General features: G+C 39.1%; 1 protein-coding gene across 2 annotated transcripts in view; it reads left to right on the top strand.

Annotated features, from left to right (window-relative positions):
* Window positions 1-330: 330 nt before the first annotated feature.
* LOC136164338 (charged multivesicular body protein 3) overlaps window positions 331-23,475 on the top strand; it is a 100,450-nt gene continuing 77,305 nt past the window's right edge. Inside the window, exons 1-4 of one of the 2 annotated variants that reach the window (XM_065929158.1) lie at window positions 331-1,604; window positions 3,921-4,060; window positions 14,518-14,633; window positions 20,950-22,967. In XM_065929158.1, coding sequence (XP_065785230.1) covers window positions 1,379-1,604; window positions 3,921-4,060; window positions 14,518-14,633; window positions 20,950-22,525 — 2,058 coding nt within the window. In that variant the 5' untranslated portion in view covers window positions 331-1,378 and the 3' untranslated portion in view covers window positions 22,526-22,967. Of the gene's footprint in view, window positions 1,605-3,920; window positions 4,061-14,517; window positions 14,634-20,949; window positions 22,968-23,475 lie in introns of those variants that run through there. The other variant, XM_065929160.1, reaches the window with a different exon arrangement.

Here is a 23,475-nt window from a genome sequence, read left to right as displayed (position 1 = left end):
CTTAACTGCCCCATTTTTACCGAAAAATACACAAAGCGACACAGTCCTAAGTCCAACCTTCAGACAAGATCAATCACTAAAACATGTGCAAGGCAAAAGAAAGGAGAGAGCAAAAGACACTCCAGTGTTGTTGTCCAGAGGCAACTTCGGGAGCGCTCTGGAGGACGCAACGCGTCAGCGGTGGGCTCCGCTTGCTCGCCCCTAGGCTGAGCCGCCTAGCTCCTTCCCCGCACCCGTCCCTCAACGCCGCCCGCGGGCGCTCCCCTCTTGGCCCCGCCCTCGCCCCGCCCTCCCCTTGGCCCCGCCCTCCCCCGCCCCGCAGCCGACGTCAGTTGTTATGTCTCGGCTCCGGCCGCGGCCGCAGCTGATCCTCTACTCTGGAGGCGACGGTCGCGGCCTCGTGAGGTGGCGGGGGCGTCGGGGACGGCAGCCGAGACCCGCGCCGCCCATCCGAGCCGGGCCGGACTTTCGTGACCGGGACGCCGCCCGATAGCCGTCCCGAGGAGCCGTCTGGGGCCTATTTCTGCTTTTTTCCCCCCCTCCCGGACCGTCGTCTCGCGCGCCCCCATTTCCTTCTGCAGAGACTGCGACGCCCCCTCCCGGGCCGGGCTGCGTCGCGGTGCCCGCCCGCCTGAAGGCGCAGACTGCCGGCCTGAGCGAACCTGGAGCCGCCGCCGTCGCCGTGTCCGCCGTGCTTCTCGCGGAGCCTGGGCGGCCGGCGGGGCCTGGGGCCTGGGCGCCGGGCGCGGCGCTGCAGCGGCCGCTCCTCCCCGCGCTGGGCCCCGGGCCTGGCCCGGCCGAGCGCCGCGCCCTCTTGACCGCGGCCGCTGGAGCCTGGTCTCGGCTCGGCCGGCCCCAGCTGCCTCCTGGGCCCGCCGTCGTCCGGCCCCGGTCTGCAGCCCGACCCCCTCTTCCTTTGTGGACCTGAATGATTTTTTTTTTTTTTTTTTTTGGCCTCCCCCTTCCCTAAGATCACGGTGCTGGAAGGCCGACCCCGCCACCTCGATCAGTGCCCTCCCGCCCGGGGAAACGGCCCTCCTCTTGTTTTTCCCCGTGGGCTCTTCCCGCGCCGCCCTTCTATCGGGGTTTAATTGATGGAGTTTTTTTAGTTTTTTTTCCCCTTTATTTTTCTCGCCTCTTGACAGGAAGGCCCCGCGCGAGTCCCTGCGTCTCTGCCCCTGGTCATCTCTGTTCCTCACCCCCACACATACCACCCCCCACCCACCCCGGTCCACCTGCCTCCCGCCGGGGATGGCCCCGCGGTGACGGCAGCCGGGACCCCACGGCGAGCTGGTGCCCTCGCCCACGCACTCCCCGAGTCTACCCTTCTCCTCTCCGTATTCTGAGCTCTCTGAAAAGAGAGGAGACGCAGGGGAAGATGTGGCTGAAGCTTTTTTTCTTGCTCCTCTATTTTCTGGTCCTTTTCGTCCTGGCCAGGTTTTTTGAGGCCATTGTGTGGTATGAAACTGGCATCTTTGCCACCCAGCTGGTGGATCCGGTGGCGCTGAGCTTCAAGAAGCTGAAGACCATCCTGGAGTGTCGGGGGCTGGGGTACTCGGGGTTGCCCGAGAAGAAGGATGTCCGGGAACTGGTGGAAAAGTCAGGCAAGTATCTGCTCCCCGAGGGTCCCCTCTACTCGTAGGGGAGAGGGGTGGTCTCCCAGGATGAGTCGATACCTCGAAGGGTTAAGTAGGTTGCTTCCAGAGCCGCCTAGATTTTCTTTGTCCAGTTTTTCTACAAAAAAAAAAAAAAAAAAAAAAAGGAGTAAACCCCAGTTTTCAGAAGGGGCCTGGAATTATTTGTAGGGGTGTTGGCGTGTCTTCCTAAGATTATTTTAAAATAACAGTGTCAAGTGCAGCTTCTTAGCGTTGTTTACGGAGTGGTTTTCTCAAAATTCGGGAACAACCAGTCACAAACTGGAAAGCATGATTTGTCAGTTGAAATTCATAAGGCTATAAGAAAAGAAGAACCCCCAAACGTTGTCTATGGATCGAAGCATTTGTCACCGTAGTAATAGCAAGTTACCCGGAGGGAAAAACATTCCTGAAATATTTAATATCAAAGAAGCATTTAGGCCTAGGATTTCAATTTTATTTTATTTTTTCTTCCAACTTTATTGAGATATAATCGACGTGCAGCGCTGTACAAGTTTAAGGTGTGTAGCATGATGATTTACATATGTCATGAAATGGTTATCACAGTAAGTTTAGTGAATGTCGGATGCCAAATTAAATGGAAAAACTTTTTTTTAAGATTTAAATTTGAAATAATGAGTTTAAATTTGGAGAAAGTGTACATGGCGCGGTATTAGCTTTTCATACTTTAAATTTGGTGAAAATAAGGTGAATTTTTTGTGGAATGCCTACCTTGTTTGTTTTGAAATAGTTTATTTCTATTCCTGTAATGATTTTTTTAAATTGTATCTTGGATAAAAACTGTTTTTTTCCCTTCTGTACCACAGGCAATGCTGTATCAACTTAAATGGGTTGAGAAATAGAACTAAGCCAAGAGACTTTTAACATGTTAACACATGCAATTGCAATAACTGTTAGTTTTGGGGTAGGATTTGAGTGAGAAATACGCTTAATTTTTTTCACCCCTGGACAAAATATATCTTTGTTTAGACACACTTCCTGGAAGGGGGGTGGGGGTTACTGTAATTTGAGAAAGGCATTTTTGGGTTGCTGTAGGAAGCAGTTGAAACTGATAGTTAACTTTTTTGTTGTTTCAGGTATATCTGTCAGCTGTGTGTCTTTTATAAGACAGTTTTTTTCCTTATTTAGTATCTTACAGCCATGCAGTGTGGTAGACAAGAATACTAACTTCAGAGGACTTTAGCACCCACATGTTTGTTGGATACCGGATAGGATCATTACTGGGACAGAAGAGTAAACATTTTCTGTAAAAGTGATACATTTTTTCTTTAAAGAAAACATAAAGTTGTGTGTTATTTGCATAAAATTGTGGCTCTTGTTTACTGACTGGTTTTTGATTACTTTTATTTATCCCATGGCTGGGATGTAGTGTACAGGGAATAGAGTAAGGTAAAAGATCTCTAATAAATAAACTCTCTAGGTTTAGAAATAAAAAGTGCCTTAACTGCCCAAGCCAAATCATTTTTCATGATAAAGTGATTTGATAACACATTTTTTTCTTTTAATTTTTATTTTATTTAGCATTGCCTTCCTTGGGGCCTGAAAATGCTTGTAACTTTGAGCATGCAAAGAGTGCACATAATATTTAAAGAATACACACAGCCCATAAAAGTATGGCTCAGATCCCATGTTTTATAGCACATCCCACAATTTATAAAGCAGTTTAACTTTATAATTAAAGTATTTGCTGTGAATGGTTTTGCTGCTATCATGATATGGCGCTTGTTTTTGCCTTGTGAACAGTTGACAAACGTTAATTTGATGGTAGTGTTTTTCTTATTATTTGATGATACAAACTATAAATTTACACTGTAAATGTGTATGAATATGAAATTTGTTCTTACAGATAATCTTTTGTATCTGACCTTTAAGTCACATGAGCCTTGTTGCTATTTTATGCAGGTGATGACGGTCAATTTTGTAAACCCATTCCTAATTCTTGTAAGTCAGAAGTATATAAATCATTCTATTTAAAAATTTGATACCTGGACACAAACTAAATACTGTGATGGCTTTGGGGGCTGATATAAATTCAAGTAATTTGCTAATGAATTATGTGATAACCCCAAGTCTGTTTTGTTCATTTTTGCCTGACACATAGAAGGTTCTTACATAATTAATGAATGTGTGAATATTAAACAGATGTATTCGTGTTCTACTCTTCTGTAGAATGCAGTGAAAGTACAATGACATCATATAAAATAGAGTTAATTATTGAAACATGAGATTTTTGAAATCTTATTAATGTTTTTTCCTTTTCTTCAGGTGACCTGATGGAAGGTGAGCTTTATTCTGCACTCAAAGAAGAAGAAGCATCCGAATCTGTTTCTAGTACCAATTTCAGTGGTGAAATGCACTTCTACGAGCTTGTAGAAGACACAAAAGATGGCATCTGGCTGGTTCAGGTATTAGAAACAGTGATAGAAGTGAAATAATTATTACCAAAATAGTAGTCACCAGCTGGTGATCCTTCTGTGTACTTGTGTCATCTTTCTTAGATGTAATCAGTTCTCATGGGGAGGCTTCAGTGTCCACTTTAAGAGGTTTTGCAGAACAAGGAAAACGAACATTAATTAAAGAGTGGGGGAAGGGAAGTGGTGGGAAAAGAAAGTTGGACTGTTTAGAATCAGGAGAAGCAAATCCATTTTTGTTGTCAGAGCTTCATTAAGAAACACATGTATTCCTTTTATTTAGTGATTTGTGCTTTTTCTCTCAGTTTTTATTCAGTGATCCAAATCATTTTTGTTTGTAAAGAAAAAACCCTAAAGGAAAAGTAAAGGAGTTCTTTTGTTAGGGAAATAGCCAACTGTGTGCCTATAGAAGAAGCAGTGTTGTGGGAAATGGTAGAGGGCTTACTACTTTGCTCATGAAATTGATGAGATTATAATTTTAGACCCTGGCTCTTAACGACAGCATAAGAAAATGGTGAGATTTAGTTAGCAAGTAGAATTTTAGAGCTATGAAGGGCCTTAAAAAAAATCATCTTTAATGCTTCTGAAACTGTGGTTTACGTATCACTCATAGTAAATGAGTGGACACACATTATCATTTGTGTATTTTATGTAAAGCAGAAAAATCAGTATTATATTGAACATGTAATCTCATAAATGTTGCTGAGAGAAAGCCTAAAGTTATTTAAATCTTTAAAAAGTAACTTCACTTAAAGTAACATCTTAAATAAATTAGCAACATTAATTCAGCTAAAATTATAGTTATTGAACCAGGATCAAATCCCAGGTCCCCTGATTTCTTGTCCAGTGTTCTTGCCATTTCACACTGGGGTTGGCAAAGTTTGGTTCAGGGCATAGGAAACAAAATAGCTGCTGCTTCATATTTCTTTTTTGAGAACAATGACTGCAAAATAAGGTAGAAAAAGCTGGGAGTTGAGAGACCTTAGCTGCGAATCTGGTCCTGTCACTGATTTGCAATATGATTGTGGACAGATTTTCTGTTGCACATGGCCTCAAATAAATACATTTGCACCTGAAGAAGATAGAATAGTAGTCCCTTATAGTAGTCCCCAAACTGTTGATGTTTGGAAATTCTTTAGGTGATTGCATTGGATATCACATGACCTTTCCTTTACTTGCAATCTTCCTATAGTATTTGACCATTTATCCTCCAGATAATCTATTAATAATTTGACATTTTTAAAATTCAGCAAGCATAAAAACTGGGAGGAGTGTATGGGTACTATCTATACATTATCCATCAAATTCTAGTCTATTTCTTTGTTATATTATTGGTATTGAAAAAATAAACTGTAGCATCTTTAAAACCTTAATTTATAGTTATTGTTTCTTTTCCCAGATATTTAGTTCTGATAGTCTGATTGAGGAAGACTTGTGGGTTTGGTTTTGGTAATTTCAGTTTTATTACTGAGATTGAACTGAGCAACCAGTCCCACTGCCCTCTGTTTTATGTTTGTCCATGTTTGTCATTGAATAGCCCAATAGAGATGAGTGATAAAGAGGCTGAACACCTTCCAAAACTGGAAAACCTACGGCAATAGTCTGGAAATTCTTTTGGTGTATAGAGTGTTGTCTATAGACAACAAACACATTCTGCTTCACTAATTCACAATATAGTCTTAGCTTCTAAATGATCTGTTATTTTTTGATATTGTATTAAAGATAAACATGGATTAAACTCTAATACATTACAAAATTCATCCAGTTTATTCATCAGTTAATTGTGCACAAGGCCAGAGATACACAAGAACATACACTAGCCTAGCTCCTTGCTCTCTGAGGCAACTCACATTCCAGTTGGGAGAGGGAGGTACTAACTAAATAAATATTTAATATAACATCAGTTAATGGTAAGTGCTAAGACAAATAAGCAGAGTAAGGAGACAAAAGAGTGGCAAAGAATTCTCTAATGTGAGATTTGAATGAAGTGAAGAACAAGTAATGAATGGTAGTGAATGTTAATGTTATAAATTCTTATCACCAAGTTATTTTTCCCTGAGAATGTTTTTTTAAACTTCATAAGTGTTAATAGTTAATGGTGCAGTAGGACGCAGTTTTTCCAGTGACCTTCAAGATTTGCACTGATCACCACTGTCTGGCCTGTGTTCCCCTGGGCCAGTGGCTTGCATCTGTCAAATGGCTGCTTGGGTTGAAAGAACAGTCTCTGGCAGGACAACTGAGAAGACTGAGATTGAAACCTCAGTTACGGTGTCCTCAGCACTGAACTCACCAGCTAAGCTAATCGGCACAGACACTTTGGCTCTTAAAAGAAAGTTGTGTTGTTGTTGTTTTTAATTGAAAACACCTACTCAAAACAGAAGAGAAATACTCTCTCAATTGCTTGTCATTCTTTCAGTTCAGGTTATATCTCTTTGATCTTTTGTGAAGTGCAGCATTCAGGGTTTCAGTTTTTAACTATTTAAATTATCAATCTTTTGTTTGTTTTGAAAGAAATAGACTCATTTCAGTTTGCTCTGTCATTGCTGCTGTTGCTGTTTTAATCTGTGAGGGTGTATAGAACCCAAACAATTTAGTGTTCTTCATATATCATTTATTTTAGGTAGCTTGTGTAAGAAATATTTAAGCATATCAAAATTCTTTTTATTTTTCCTCCCAGGTTTCTAATATCATTTTCTTATTCAGATGAATTATACTCTCCTTCTGTGTTTATTGAAGAAAAATGTAATTAGGTAGCATATAATTGGTAATTAGCACTTTATACTTCATATGTTACTGAAGGGATCTCTTGGTATACTGATTTAGGGGGAAAAGTGACTTTAATAAATGGATATTGTTGTTGTTTAGTTGCCACTTTATGTCTAACTCTGTGACCCCCATGGACTGTATTTAGTCCTCCAGGCTCCTTTGTCTATGGGATTTCCCAGGCAAGAATACTGGTTGTTGTTGTTCAGACAACAGAATACTGTTGCTAAGCCATGTCCAACTCTTTGTGATCCCATGAATTCCTGTCCTTCACTATCTCCACTGTGATATGATAGTGGATAGAATACTGGAGTGGGTTGCCATTTCCTTCTCCAGGGGATCTTCCTGACCTAGGCATCAAAGTCGCGTCTCCTGCATTACAAGTAGATTCTTTACTGCTGAGCCACCAGGGAAGCCCAGCATAAATGGGTGTATGACTTAGCTATTCCATTACTTAATTCATTCTTTTTCTGGAATGGATTCGTAATCTAGATTGATTGATTACTTTTTTCAGTGACACTGCATGTGGAATGATACTACAAAAGGAAAAATTAGTTTCTGTAATTTAATTAGCTCATTCTATATCCATTATGAGGAAGGAAATAGCAGCCCACTCCAGTATTCTTGCCTGGAAAATCTTGTGGACAGAGGAGCCTGGTGGGCTATAGTCCATGGAGTCGCAAAGAGTTGAACACAGTTGAGTGACTAAGTACACACTATGATTTCTGTCTTCGCAGTAACTGATGAGTTTATTTTCCGAATCATACATGTTGATGGTCTTCATATCTTTCTGTTAATTATTTTAAGATGTATTAGCACTCATGAAATAGCCTTACATTAAAATATTAGCATACTTTTTAAAAAAAATATTTATTTATTTTCCAGCATGCAGGATCTTTAGTTGTGGCATGCAAACTCTTAGTTGCTGCATGTGGGATTAAACCTTGGCCCCCTGCATTGGGAGCACAGAGTCTTAGCCACTGGACCATCAGGAAAGTCCCTATACTTCTTTTCATGTGAAACTTTTCCATGGTTCTCCTATATTCTCTGTAATATGAGGTGGAAAGAACTAATTTTAGTTTCTAAGGCAGCAGTACATATAGGACATATTTACCAATAATACACTATGTAATCTATGAAAGAACCAAGTCATCTTTTTTCTGTCAGTTCTTTCTAACTTTCTAAGTTTTCCTGCTCTGTTCCTAACCTAACCTTGTGTCTTTCATTAGTTATTTATTTCCAGTTGTGTAGATTCTTTGATGTTGCTGCCAACCAATCTTTTTAACATCACAAATAGAAGTTTCTTTTCTTTCAAAATATTCTTGCTCAGAGAGGCAGATGGAATAGTACATAGGCTTCTGAAATGAAGAAGTTAGCATACATTACGGGTTTTATGGATTTATCCTGTTCTTAACATTTCTATTTCTGTATTTTGACTTTTGTTCAAAGAAGTTCAAAGTCGGACTGTGCTATCTATTCTCTACTGGCTGTGTCACATCATAAGGAATTTAACATCACTGTTGTTGAGGTAGCAATGAAAAGCATCTGCTTTAAAGTAAAGCTTTAGGTCAATATTTATTGAAGTTATTATGTTAATATAGTTCCTGATTGGCTGAAAAGAGTTATTAGCTGTTTTATTTTTTTATTTTTTATTTTTTTTTAAAGGTACAGACTTCCATTTATTAGGTAAATAAGTACCAGGGATGTAATGTACATGACAAGTATAATTAACACACTATAGGTTATATATGACATGTATGAAAGTTGTTGAGAGTAGATCATAGACTTCCCTGGTGGTCCAGTGGCTAAGACTCCACACTCTCAATGCGGGGGACCTGGGTTCCATCCCTGGTCAAGGAACTAGATCCCACATGCCATAAGTAAGCGATCCTGCATGTTCTAACTAAATCCTGCATGCTACAGTGAAGATCAAAGATCCTTTGTGCTGTAACTAAAACCTGGCGTGACCAAATAGATAAATTATTTTTAAAAGAGTAAATCCTGAATTCTCACTGTAAGGTAAATTTTTTCTATTTAATTTTCTATCTACATGAGATGTACGTTCACTAAACAGTGTGATAATCACTCCATGGTATGTGCCAGATCATTATACTGTACACAGTGCTGTATATCAACTACATCTCAATAAAACTGGGGAAAAAAGGAAAGAATGGAAGAGGGTAGGGACATGGCCAACCAGCAGTGGCCTTGGACCCACCCAGCAGCGGGGTGGGCTGGCGGGCACTGAGCTCACCAAGGATCTAGGGGGACCTAAGACCCCAGAGCTGCATCCCCCGGGGTTTAGGAACTCAGCACGTTCCAGGCTGCCCCCAGAGCAGGGGGCCTGGTGGGGACCCACCAGTCCAGCAGCTGTGCTGGTGGTCGTCTGATGTCCCTGGGCAGGCTGGTCAGCCCTGTGTGATCCCTGGGTCAGGCCAGAAGACAGCGTGACCTCAGCGCAACCACTCTGCTGCCCTCGCCCACCTAGGGGTGCAGGGCAAGGATGGGGAGCGAGGCAGCTCCACCAGATTGGGGGAGGGAAGGCAACAGCAGGTCCTGTCATCCAGGAAAGACCCAGGTGCTGCCTCTCAGCTGGAGCTGGAGGAGGTACTATGCCCTGGGGCAGCAAAGGTTCCCTCCTGCTAAAGAACAGTCTAGAATGTGCCCACGGGTGCTTCTGGGAGCTTTCCTTGGCAGGTGTGTGAAAGGGGTGCCCTGACCTGCCAGCTTCCCCTCCCCTATTAGCTGTTTTAAAACTTTATTTTTTTACTCCCAGATAGTAGTTTTGTTCAAGGAAATTAACTTATTTATTGCTCTCGTAACACAATGTAAAGGTGAAATACTTGGTAAGTCTTCCTTTATTTTGTATTAGTGAAAAGCTTTTGTTTGTGTTTACTCATAAAGAAAGCTAGTGAGGCTACCAAAGAATTAAATGCTATTGAGTTTTGGTTTTATCAATTAATCATCTTCACCTAATGATCTTGTACAGTTTGCATATATATATTTAGATTGTCTATGACTTTTTTTAAAGTAGAAAACTCCTTGTTATAATGCAATATTGAGAGATGCAGAAAATACCATAGTTCTACACTCCTTTTATATAGAGTTGTTTAATTTAGCCTCCATGTTGTATGAGAATTGACAGTATTAAAAGGGATATAACAAATGTTCTGATTAGTAATAAAACCCACCTCTGAAAAATAGGCAAAAATGTGTAGGTTTTTTCTTATACAAATGTAATACATGTGGAAGGAACCCAGCAATAACCTGAGACCCAGTTTCTCTTTGGAAGCTTAACTGAACTGTACAAGTTTGTCATCAGAAAATATGGGAATTTAGTGTTTCACACTGTCCAACTCAGTTTCTTCCAGTGTGTGCTGAACCCAGCATCATGAAGGACGATTGTTAACATCTCTTCCCAATTCCACATTTAGAAATATCACTTTAGTAACCTGAAATCAGCTGTGTGGGAGGAAATCCATAAATGATAGAAATCAGGACTTGCATTTTCTTCTAGAGAGCTCATAGTTAAACATTTACCAGCCAACCACTGGTTTCATCCATTCATCCAACCATCTAACAAATATTTATTGAAATATAATGTGTGCCAGCTGAACCTTGTGATGAGGGCAAAAAAGATGAGTAACCTACAGTCTGTGCCATAAAACAGCTTACTGTTTGGTTTACTAAAATGTGTGGGCCAATAAAAAATGTTAGCGTAGATTATGTTTCCCAGCTAGTAAGTTAGGTGGTCTGTAATGGTGCTGCCATCTTGAGAAATCCTAAAGAACTCTTATTAGACAATGAAGTGGAATCCAGGAAAATTAGTACTAGGAAAAATTTAGTAGTTTTTCTCCTGGAAAAAAAGTATATTTTTAAATACACTAAATTGGAAGTCTTTATGTGTAACTGGACCCAAGAACATTGATGTGCAATAGCATAACCAGGTACTAGTTATGCAATTGTTGGTCAGAAAACATCCCAGGTGACATGTTGCTGGGGAAGGGATTTTCATTCTTAACAGGAGTCAGAGACTTGGAGCCTTTAGATAACCTATGTAATCTGAAGTAAAATAATGAGTTCAGTCGCTCAGTCATGTCCGACTCTTTTTGACCCCATGAACTGCAGCATGCCAGGCCAGCCTGTCCATCACCAACTCTCGGAGTCTATCCAAACTCATGTCCATTGAGTTGGTGATACCATCCAACTATCTCATCATCTGTTGCCCTCTTCTCTTCCTGTCCTCAATCTTTCCCAGATCAGGGTCTTTTCTAATGAGTCGGCTCTTCGCATTGGGTGACCAGAGTATTGGAGCTTCAGCTTCAGCATCAGTCCCTTCAGTGAATATTTAGAACTGATTTCCTTTAGGATTGACTGGTTTGATCTCCTTGCAGCCCAAGGGACTCTCAAGAGTCTTCTCTGGTACCACAGTTCGAAAACATCAATTCTTTGGCACTCAGCTTTCTTTATGGTCCAACTGTCACATCCATACATGACTACTGGAAAAACCATAACTTTGACTATACCTGTAGAGTCAAATAAAATTTTCTTTTTTTTTTTTTTTGCAATGCCTAAGGGATTTTTCATTTTTAAGTGGTTCTGTTAGTCAGGAATTATTAAACTCTTAAAAGCAGTTGTTAGAATAGCTTGCATAAATAAGGCCCTGGGGTTTAACACTGCCATGTACCTGCTTCAGGGATGTTCCCATTTCTCTTCACACACTTCTGTTGCCTGTGCTATAACCAGGGATGGTTATATCAGTTATAGCGACTTAAATTGATAAACCCCTTGATAGAGTGTCATTGTAAATACAGACCTGAAGTGTTTGGGTTATTTGCAACCTTGCTCAGGAGATAAGAGTGAAAGGGGAGTTACTAAAAACAACAACAGGGACTATGGCAATATGATTTTACAGAGATTTTTTTAAAAATCTGAGTAATCTGAAAAAGAAGTCAAGATTTCTTTGATTATGTAATGGATAAAAGAGCTACCATATTGACTCTTCAGTGGTAGGAAAAGAAGTGAAGAGAAGAGAGAAGAGAAAAACCTGTCTTCTTGGATCTCCCTTATTCTTCAGATAAAATTTATAAAGTACTTTTAGACAAGAGAAAACTGTGGAGGCTAGGAACTTATTGGGTGATGCACCTCTGTGAACCTCCTTAGAAAGCACTTTTACCTACTAAGACCATGTCCTCAAATTGCCCTCCTGACTACCTCAACCATCTGAGCATTTTGATAATACATGTCTCCCTCCATGAGGCCGTTTATTTTCATTTAAGAGTACTGTCAGAGCCTTTAGTTCTATTCCTTAAGTTGTGTATTTATGAATGTATTTATTAAGCATCAAAGTTACATTACAAAATGTTACATACCTATGTGTGTCTCTGTAGGTATGAGAATGATAGTATCAGTGATATATGGCAAGGGTTATTGGACAGTAATCTGTTGGCACGTAACGTGAACTTTTTTATTATTTATTTATTTTTGGCTGCACTGGGTCTTTGTTTCTGTGAGTGGGCTTTCTCTAGTTGCAGGGAGCAGGGGTTAGGCCAGTTTTGTGGTATGCCAGCTTCTCTTGTGAAGCATGGGCTCTAGGGCTTCAGTTGTAGTGCACTGGGTTTAGTTGTTCCTCAACATGTGAAATCTTCCTAGACCAGGGATCAAAACCCTGTCCCTTGCATTGGCAGGCAGATTCTTAACCACTTAGCCACCAGAGAAGTCCTAAAGTGAACTTTAAGTCACTCTTCACCATCATGCAGGTTCTCTCCTCCTGGTGCCCTTGAAATTTGTTAGACTTCCCAGCGGAGAGCCCAGACATGAGGTGTTTGCACCGTCTCTTGCCTCACCCAGACACTCATTGCACACACTCACTCCCCTGGGATTTCACTTGCTGGAGGCTTTGTGAACATGGAAATGGCCCTTCCTTCCAGATAGTTTAGTGGCCCCCAGAGTATTGTCCTATAATGTTGAATTAAATAGTATCAGTACTGTAACATTCATGAAAAGTAACTTGTCCTTATAAACCTGGGCTTAAAATACATCAAATATATGGATTCATGAAGACATAGGACATTTTTGGCTTTCCTTTAAGTTCTCAGTTATTTCTGGTTTTAATTTTTGTTTTTAATATATAATTTTTGTTTGTTTTTCTGATATCTCTATTGAAATTCCTTTAAAGTAGGAAGATAGAGAATAAAGGGAAAAGGTATTAACAATTAGAAAGGCTGAGAAAGAAGTTCTTACATATTTTGAAGGTTAACTTATAGTTTTCTTTTTTAAAAAAATCTTTTTCTTCTTCCAATCCTAATTGTCTTTGAAAGCTATTTGCATATTTGAAGTTAGAAGCTCAAGAATGTAGAATTTATTAATGGTAATTTTTTTTATGTGTTAGAATCTTTTGTGATTGTTAAGAAAAATGCCATAGAAGTAGTAGTATTGATTTAGTCAGTTCAGTTCAGTTCAGTCGCTCAGTCATGTCCAACTCTTTGCGACCCCGTGAACCGCAGCATGCCAGGCCTCCCTGTCCATCAACAACTCCCAGAGTCCACCCAAACCCATGTCCATTGAGTCGGTAATGCCATCCAACCATCTCATCCTCTGTCTTCCCCTTCTCCTCCTGCCCTCAATCTTTCCCAGCATCAGGGTCTTTTCAAATGAGTCAGCTCTTCGCATCAGGTGGCCAAAGTACTAGAGTTTCAGCTTCAACATCAGTCCTTCCAATGAACACCCAGGACTGTTCTCCTTTAGGATGGACTGGTTGGATCTCCTTGCAGTCCAAGGGACTCTCAAGAGTCTTCACCACCACCACAGCTCAAAAGCATCAATTCTTCAGCACTCAGCCTTCTTTATAGTCCAACTCTCACATCCATACATGACCACTGGGAAAACCATAGCCTAGTAACTAGACGGACCTTTGTTGACAAAGTAATGTCTGCTTTTTAATACGCTGTCTAGGTTGATCATAACTTTTCTTCTAGGGAGCAAGCGTCTTTTAATTTCATGGCTGCAGTCACCATCTGCAGTGATTTTGGAGCCCAGAAAAATTAAGTCAGCCACTGTTTCCCCATCTATTTGCCATGAAGTGATGGGCCTGGATGCCATGATCTTAGTTTTCTGAATGTTGAGCTTTAAGCCAACTTCTTCACTCTCCTCTTTCACTTTCATCAAGAGACTCTTTAGTTCTTCACTTTCTGCCATACGGGTGGTGTCATCTGCATTCAGTCAAACATAGTTTAATAGAAAACATGTGTTTGACTCTTGGCTCCATAATTATACTTTAGAAAAAAAGTGAAATTTGAACTCGTTGAACCCACACGTGGTCATTTTTAGTAAGCTCTACTTGGGTTATTTAAATTTTTCTTTTCAGAGCAGAGAAATGACTCCAAGGTCCATTTTCTTCACAAGTTAATTCTAGAGTATAGGCTACATGGAGAAGATGGCTCGCTTTTTAATTTGATTTTGATCCCCTTATGTGTAACTGCCACAGAGTATGAGAATTCCCACAGTGTTTTAGATCTTTTCCAGTAGAACCGTTGCTTTTTCTTACAAGAAGTGCAGTGATAATATGATCATCCACTTAACAAGACTTAGGGATAGAATATGTTTTTCAGAAAAAGTAAATAGATGTAAATGGTTGGTTTGATGCCATTTTAGGTAGTTAAAGTTTCTTTTTTCTTTCTTGGGAATAGGTCATCGCAAATGACAGAAGTCCTTTGGTGGGTAAAATCCACTGGGAGAAAATGGTGAAAAAGGTGTCGAGATTTGGAATACGTACAGGCACGTTTAATTGCTCCAGTGACCCCAGGTAAGTTGCTGGCAATTTTTAGAATTTGAGTTCTGACCAGAAGTTTTTAATAAAGACAGTAGTATTAGAAGCCTGTTTAAACTGAAAATTAATTAGCATGCTTAGCACAGTGTTAGTTACACGGATGCTTGATTAATAGTTTTTGATAACTGGCAGTTATTTGCTTTCTTTCAGATCTCTTTTTATCTGATTCTCCTGTGCTGTTTCTAACAGGGTAACTCTTTAGAGTATGTCTTTGGTCTTTTTTGTTTCAATTTTATTTCCCAAAGAGACTTCAGTACATTTATGGCTTTAGGTGACACCTTTGTGGTAATCTAAATCTTCCTTAATTTGAACTTCTAGTTTGCATTTTGACACTCGTTTCCTTGTGCCTTACGAGTAATGCAGATGGAATATGTTCCCTAAACCTAGTGTTCAAATTCATATTCATCTTTTTCTTTAGTAAATCATGTGTCCTTTCTGCCTTTTCTGTCCTTTACTATTTCTTTTTTTCATTTTCTCAGATGAGAATCTTTGCAGGCGTTTTTGTTTTTCTTTTTGTCATCATCTCCAGTATTTAGTCTGTCACATTATATTGTTTTACTATCCCATTGTTCTTCAAAATGCATTTTATTTTAATTTCTAGTGCCTCCAAGTTATAACTTGAATTAATTTTATTTAATTATCCAGTCAATAAATATTTAATGAAGGATTAGCATGTACAGCATGTTCTGTTTAGTGCTGAGGACAGGGCGTAGCATATGTACATAGAAACCCCCATGTTAGGTAGTTTCTAATGTAGGTAGACACGCCTGTTACCTATGTCCCTTTTATGTGGTCACAGTGAGAGACCCACTGACTGAAGAAAACCTGCCTCCACTACTGCTTCACCTCGATTCTCCCACCCTTCTCCTTCAGGTTCATGTTTGCTTTGATTTTCCTCACGGTCCCTGTTTTGCTCACTTGTAACATAGGCTGAGACCTGTGGGAGGAGGACCCCTTAAAAGTTGAGGATAAGAAGGGACATTGTTGTGTCTCCTCACTCACATGTAATCTCCTCATTTACCCACAAAGCTCCCCTTGTCACCTTTACCACAGAATCTTGATTGTGTTGTGATGCCTTTGGTTTAAATGTCCATGATAGCCTAAGTGTTCATGTTCTTATGAAAAGGAAATCATTCTTATCTTTATCTTTTGTTTACTAAAGACAATTGCACTTGGTCTTATTCCATCATTCCCAAATAGAGTATAGGTGAAAGATCTCCCCCCAATCCCACTGGTGATTGCAATACCAGAATGAATGATAGTTCTAATATATTGATATTTTTTTTGAGATAATGCCAAAAGTCAGTACTTAACATTGCTAATTTATTGAAAAATATTCAGAATTTATTTTTTTAAAAAATCAACAAACTAAATAATACATTTAAATACTATAACTTTTAAATACATTAGGAAATATCAAGTAAAAACAAAATACAAAAATATAAAGTTTAAACACATTTCAGTCTAATATAAGTTCTTAGATCACATTAATAGAGAACTCAAAATGAAACCAAGAAGAGTATAAAGTGAAAACCTGAAGGAAATAGTATATTGATTTTTAATATAATCTTGTGAAGGAAAATGCATCAGAAGTGTCATGCTGCTGCTGCTAAGTCGCTTCAGTCATGTCCGACTCTGTTCGACCTCACAGATGGCAGCCCACCAGGCTCCCCCGTCCCTGGGATTCTCCAGGCAAGAATACTGGAGTGGGTTGCCATTTCCTTCTCCAATGCATGAAAGTGAAAAGTGAAAGTGAAGTTGCTCAGTCATGTCTGACTCTTAGTGACCCCATGGACTGTAGCCTACCAGGCTCCTCTGTCCATGGGATTCTCCAGGCAAGAATATTGGAGTGGGTTGCCATTTCCTTCTCCACATAAGTGTCGTAATTGAGTCCTAATTTAGTACAAATTTTTCTAGCTTTTCTTTTGAAAAGCCCTGTTTGATTTTATAGCTAAAGGAATGATAAAGAGAAACATACAAGCTACCTTTAAGTTTCCTCTGAATCCTTCATCTTGATCTTCAGATAATCCTACCTCTTCTTTATGATGGAGGGCTATAGTCCATAGGGTTGCAAAGAGTCAGACATGACTGACTATCTGTCCATAGGTTTCTCCAGGCAAGAGTGTTGGAGTGAGTAGCCGTGCCCTCCTCCAGGGAATCTTCCTGACCGAACCCTTGGTCTTGTGGCTCCTGCATTGCAGGCAGATTCTTTATAGCTGAGCCACCAAGGAAGTCCATTTATGATGGAAGAGACCCTTTTTGAGCAACTTTTTCTTTTTTTCTGACTGCAGCTATCATTTTTTGTTATTAAAGAGACATTTTTACATCATCTTCTCTAGTCTCATCACAAAGATAAAGACCTTGATGCGGAGTTATTTATATCTGTTTCAGTATTGTTATGTTCATTTCCTTTTATTTGGAAAGTCTGTTCTTGCCATAGATGGTGTGCTTAGTCAGGGTCATTTCTTTCTTTTTTTTTTTTTTTTGAAGATTATAGAGATACAGAAGAACAAAATAGGGAGATAATAGAAAAGTGTTCAGAATGTCAGTGCAAGGTGTAACTGGGCAGGGAATGGTGTTATTCAGCAAGCATTTTAATATGTTGAATAGTTTCATCATCCTGATCTCAGATTGTTAAAATCAGCAAAACTCTATCCCCTGCTGCCTGTGTTGCTTTCTTTGACTGTAGTTCTTTCTCTGGGGCGGCCTCAGGCGCAGCCTCCTCTGACATGCTGGGCCCACTGTAGAGTAGTACTTTCCTGACCTGATTGGCTCCCCTTAAGAACATTCAGAACCACCACTCTATGCAGCATCTGACTCTGTCCGTGCCGGCAGTTTTCATTTCCTTCCCACACAGCCTTCTTACCTGGCCTCAATTCCTCTCATTCCCCAACCTGGTGATCTGTCTTAGGGACCTTTTCCCTGTCAGGTCTATTCTCTACTCTTTTATTCCCCTATCTTTGGAGAAAGTAGAAAGTGAAGTGGGACATGTATCCTTAAGAGGTCAGAGAAGAAGTTGGACCGGGATAGTAGAGAATGGATGGAGGACCCTGGAATTACAGGAGTTGAGTGATAAACAGGCCAGGAGGGCTTATGGTGAAAGAACCATGGGTGGGGACCCATGGAATAAGCAGGGAAGGGAAAGGATGGAGGAGTCTGGTGAGTGGGACAGGAAGGCCAGGGAAGACAGTGACCTTGTCTGAAGAAACAACAGTTTATAAACAATACCAAAGGTTCTTTTTTTTTTTTCAACGTTCCTTTTTAAAATATAATGTGCCATACCAGGATGGCGCACTAAATACCGAAACTCAGTAGCCATGGGTTTTTTTTCTTTAATCCTTTTTAGTCTTCAAATTGTCTAAGAGATCTCAAAAAGTTTTAAGAATGGGAGGATATTTTTGTGATATATTTGTGTGTTGTCACTTTGAAAGTGTTTTTGAATTAGCAGTAAGAAGTTTTTATATGGATATATGGCAATATAATGTTATTAAAAAATAATATGAGCATTAGTCTTATTTTCTGTTTAGCAATTGTGTTTTAAGATTGATATGATTTACTTTGTGTGTTGGATTTCAAGTCTAGAAAACATGATTTAATCTGAAAGATACATGATGACAAACAAAATCTTATTGTCCTGGGTACTCTTAAATTCTTCTGCAGTGATAAACCTTAAAACTATCAATGTCACTTATCTCTGAACTGAAAAGAAAGTACATAGGGCATTTGTTTTCTTCCAAGAAGAAATATATTAACTAAGATTTTGCTTGTTTTATAGGGTAAAATTTTCTATCAGAAAGACTGTAATTTATGACACAAATCAGAAAAGCCAAATATTCTCTAAGGTGGTTGTAGAAATATTAAAATAATGACCAAGAGTAGAAATGTGTCATCACAAGTATCCCATACAATTAAAAATGTAAAACAAGTTAGATAATTAAGATATAAATAAGACACCTATCTATATGGAGTTCACTTGTGGTTTTGGTGGGGGTCGGGATGGAGGAAAAACTAGCATTCATGTCAGTGAATTATTATTTTGCATTGAACAAAGACAGAGTAGAAGGTATTTTATTCTGTAAGAGTATATAATTTTCAAACCATTTCAATTAAAGCTGTATTGATATTAATGGTATCTATGTTAAGGAAGTAAATCTACTAAACAAGCCGAGTTGTGGTCTCTAATCCTGAGTCACCCAGATGGTTTCCCAGAGTCATTACTAATCTTGTCTTTGTGACGTAACATGTTGTCTTCACTTATCTTAAATTGTATCATGAAATCCTGAGGTTAAAATTGATATTGTCTTCATAAAACCATGTGCCATGTATATCAAGACTTCTTTCTCTCTTAATCTAATCATATAAATGTATAATATGCTTATGTAATTTAATTAAATGTAATCTATGCTTACTAAGTAAAGCATAATATTTATTATTTTCACATTAGTATTCTGAATAGCACAATAAAAAAGTAAATGCTTTCTACCATCCGTTTACAAATCTGTAGAGAACAAAAGATATCCACCTAGTAGATTTTGTTTTTTCCAACTTTACTGAGGTAAATTCATATGTCATAAAACTCCACATGGTAGGTTTTTAGGAAAGACTTTTTTGAAAAAAGAAGGAAACTGTTTCACTGATTATCTCTCCACTGTAATTATAGCAGCTGTTTTCATTTTCTGGAATCTCCTTTCATTCATGTTGTAGTTTTTTTTTTTTTTTTTTTTTTAGAAGGAGAGGTTTGTCACAAATATTATAGCAAGACCATGTCCATTTCCAAGAGGATTGGAGTCGTGACCCCATTGGATAAAGCTAAACAAATGATTTAATTTAAAATTCTTCTATATTTACTCTGTTGTAAAATGGGAGTCATCCTTGGACTGGATCTCTTTTTTTTTTTTTTAAGTAATTTTATATTTACAGAAGAGTGATAAAGATAGTATAGAGTTGCCATATATATCTTTCACCAAGTTTAGTTAGCATTTACATAACTGTAGTATAATGATCTAAAAAAATTAACACTGGTACAATACCATTAACTACATTACAGACTTTATTCCAATTTCACCAGTTTTCCAATAATATCCTTTTTTCCTGAGTCTCTTCTTAATCTGAAAACTTACTATCTTTGTTTCCTCTATGTTAAATACTCCTCTTCATGGTCCCCATTAAAAGATGAGTGCATATATAAAACATAGGACTTGCTCTTTACTTGTTGAGCTTTTGTGCAGATTTCTCTGTGATGGTGTTTGTGTGCATCAGGCATTGTGGTGGGTGCTTGGGTTAATAAATGTGTGCAGCATGTCTCCTACCCCCAGGAACTTGCATTCAAGTCAGGGACTCAGCATACAAGATAATCCATTTCCTTCTCTCTTCTTTGCCCACCTGAATCTAACCATTCTTCAAGACCTAGGTCAGTTCCCAAACCTTTCACGAAATCTTTACCAATTCAGACTCCCAATGAGAGTCCCTTTTTTTGAACTTGATTTACATTATTTAGTGGTAGGATATATACAGTTTTATTCTTTTGTCTCCTTAATAGGATTTTAAATTCTTTGTGAACAGGAATCATTTTCCTATTATCTTTTGGATCTTACCAACACATAATGCATTGTTGTTGGTTAGTCTCTAACCAACTCTTTGCGACTCCATAGACTGCAGCACTCCAGGCTTCCCTGTCCTTCACTCTGTCCTGAAGTTTGCTCAAACTCATGTCCATTGATTTGGTGATGCCATCCAGCCATCTCATCCTCTGTTGCCCCCTTTTCCTTCTCCCCTCAATCTTTCCCAGCATTAGGGTCTTTTCCAATGAGTCGGCTCCTCACATTAGGTGGCCAGAGTTTTGGGGCTTCAGCTTCAGCATCAGTCCTTCCAATGAATATTCAGGGTTAATTTCCTTTAGGATTGACTGGTTTGATCCCCTAGTCCAAGGACTCTCAAGAGTCTTCTCCAATAATGCATTAGTAGGTTCATAATAGATGCTGGAAGTATGTGTCAGTTCTCTTGACTCTAAGGCTTTTTAAGCTCTAAGGTTTTTGTTTAAAAAAAAAAAAGGAGAGGGAGAAACACAGAGGTAAAAGCAAAAAAATGATAAAAAGCTTTGCTTTTCCTATTTTACAGCTGCCAGATATTGGTACTACTTTTGGTTGTTTACAGGTTATTTGTTTTTGGGGAAGAGGGTATCTTTTAATAGCTATGGAAATTATCAGGGAAAGACAAACTGTACAACAGGGAAGATAAGCAAGCTAGTTCATCTAGCAGCCTTGCTGTTTACTTACAGTTCCCTCTCTTACAGATACTGCAGGAGAAGAGGCTGGGTTCGATCCACACTCATTATGTCTGTTCCACAAACCAGTACTTCCAAAGGGAAAGTCATGCTTAAAGAGTACAGTGGGCGCAAGATAGAAGTAGAGCACATTTTTAAGTGGATAACTGCTCATGCAGCTTCTCGGATCAAAACCATTTATAATGCTGAACGCTTGAAAGAAGAATGGAATAAAAGTGATCAATATTGGGTAAAAATATACCTATTTGCAAACCTGGACCAACCACCAGCTTTCTTCTCTGCACTAAGCATAAAGTTTACTGGAAGAGTTGAGTTTATTTTTGTAAATGTGGAAAAGTGGGACAACGAGAGTTATATGACAGATATCGGTGTCTATAACATGCCATCATACATACTTAGAACTCCTGAAGGAATTTACAGATACGGAAACCACACAGGCGAGTACATATCTCTTCAGGCCATGGATTCATTTTTGCGCTCCTTACAACCTGAAGTAAATGATTTGTTCGTTTTGAGCTTGGTTCTCGTTAACCTTATGGCTTGGATGGACTTATTTATCACACAAGGAGCTACCATCAAGCGATTTGTGGTTCTCATAAGCACTTTAGGGACCTATAATTCTCTATTAATTATCTCCTGGCTACCTGTGTTGGGCTTTTTACAGCTCCCTTACTTAGATAGCTTTTATGAATATAGCTTAAAATTGTTGAGATATTCCAATACCACCACATTGGCTTCATGGGTAAGGGCAGACTGGATGTTTTATTCCTCACACCCAGCCTTGTTTCTTAGTACATACCTTGGACATGGTTTACTAATCGATTACTTTGAGAAGAAGAGACGGCGCAACATCAACAGTGATGAAGTCAATGCCAATAACTTAGAATGGTTATCAAGTCTATGGGACTGGTACACCAGCTACCTCTTCCACCCGATTGCTTCTTTCCAGAACTTTCCTGTAGAATCTGATTGGGACGAAGACCCTGACTTGTTCTTGGAGCGATTAGCTTTCCCCGATCTTTGGCTTCACCCCCTGATACCCACCGATTATATTAAAAACTTGCCAATGTGGCGATTTAAATGTCTTGGAGTCCAGTCTGAAGAGGAAATGTCAGAGGGTTCTCAAGATATTGAGAATGACTCAGACAGTGAGAGCACAGACACTTTGAGCAGTGAGAAGGAAGTGTTTGAAGATAAACTGAGCATCATTCACAGTTCTCCAGGAAGAGCAAGTCACTGTGATGCTGAGGCTTGTTCCTGTGCCAATAAGTATTGTCAGACCAGCCCTTATGAAAGGAAGGGGCGGTCCTATGGATCATATAGCACTAATGAAGATATGGAACCTGATTGGTTAACTTGGCCTGCTGATATGCTGCACTGTACTGAATGTGTTGTATGCCTAGAGAATTTTGAAAATGGATGTTTGCTAATGGGGTTGCCTTGTGGTCATGTGTTCCATCAGAATTGCATTGTGATGTGGTTAGCTGGGGGCCGACACTGTTGCCCTGTCTGCCGGTGGCCTTCTTATAAAAAAAAGCAGCCATATGCACAACACCAGCCCTTGTCAAATGACTTCCCATCTTAACCATGTGCAATTTGTCCTTTATAAGCTTTGCGTATCTTACAGCCTGCCTTTTTAATGTTAGTCACAATGTTTTTGTGGTTTGATGTTTAGTTTAATGTTAGTGCAGTGACAGGAAATACACATTATGCTAATGTTGATGACAATTATTTGGTTGCCTTGTATGTCAATTTGAATGCATACTTAATTGTAAAAATTTTTATTTACAACATTGGAAATTCAGAAGTTAATGTTCTTTTGTAAGCACAAAGGAAGTATGATAGAAATTTATCCTCTCAAGACTTTACAAGGTAGGATCAAATTCTAATGGAATTGAGGCAGTTTCTTATCCTACATGTTTCCTTCCTTTTTACAATTTCTGTCCAGCACCTCTTGGTTAAATAATGTATGCTCTGAGACATGAAATTAAAACAGACCTATGAAATAAATTATTTTAAAACCAGAACATTACAGTTTTTCTAATGTTAGATTGTTTTTAATAAGGTGTCTGAGTGCTCTAAGTGTTTTGCTTATTTGCTAATTTCACAGTTGAGTCAGATATGATTCTTGATTCATGTGGCGGAGGTGGGGTGGTGGGGGAGACAGATTATGTTGCTGACACTGACCAAAGGTTGTATTATTTCTCCTTGGTTAACTTTGACAGGAAGAAATTTCATGGTGGGTGTTTTTAAAAGTATTAAATCATTTACGAGTATATTCAAGTAAACAAAATCAGCTATAGCATACTAGCCACACATAGATTAGTTGATATATTTTTCCTGACTTTTTATTTTGAAAAAATTTGTTAACTATAGAGAAGTTGGAAACATAGTACAGTGAACATTCATTTGTTTCATTCGCCAGGTGTTTACATCTTGTTACATTTTCTTTATCTCCTCTCTCTATGTCTATAATCTTTTTTTTCTTTTCTCTTTTTTTTTCCTGATTCCTTTGAGAATAAATTTCAGTTATCA

This window comes from Muntiacus reevesi, chromosome 3, assembly GCF_963930625.1.
Source record: "Muntiacus reevesi chromosome 3, mMunRee1.1, whole genome shotgun sequence".
Taxonomy (NCBI): Eukaryota; Metazoa; Chordata; class Mammalia; order Artiodactyla; family Cervidae; genus Muntiacus; species Muntiacus reevesi.
The sequence above is the reverse complement of the archived record's forward strand: the minus strand, read 5'-3'. Positions and strand labels throughout refer to the sequence as shown.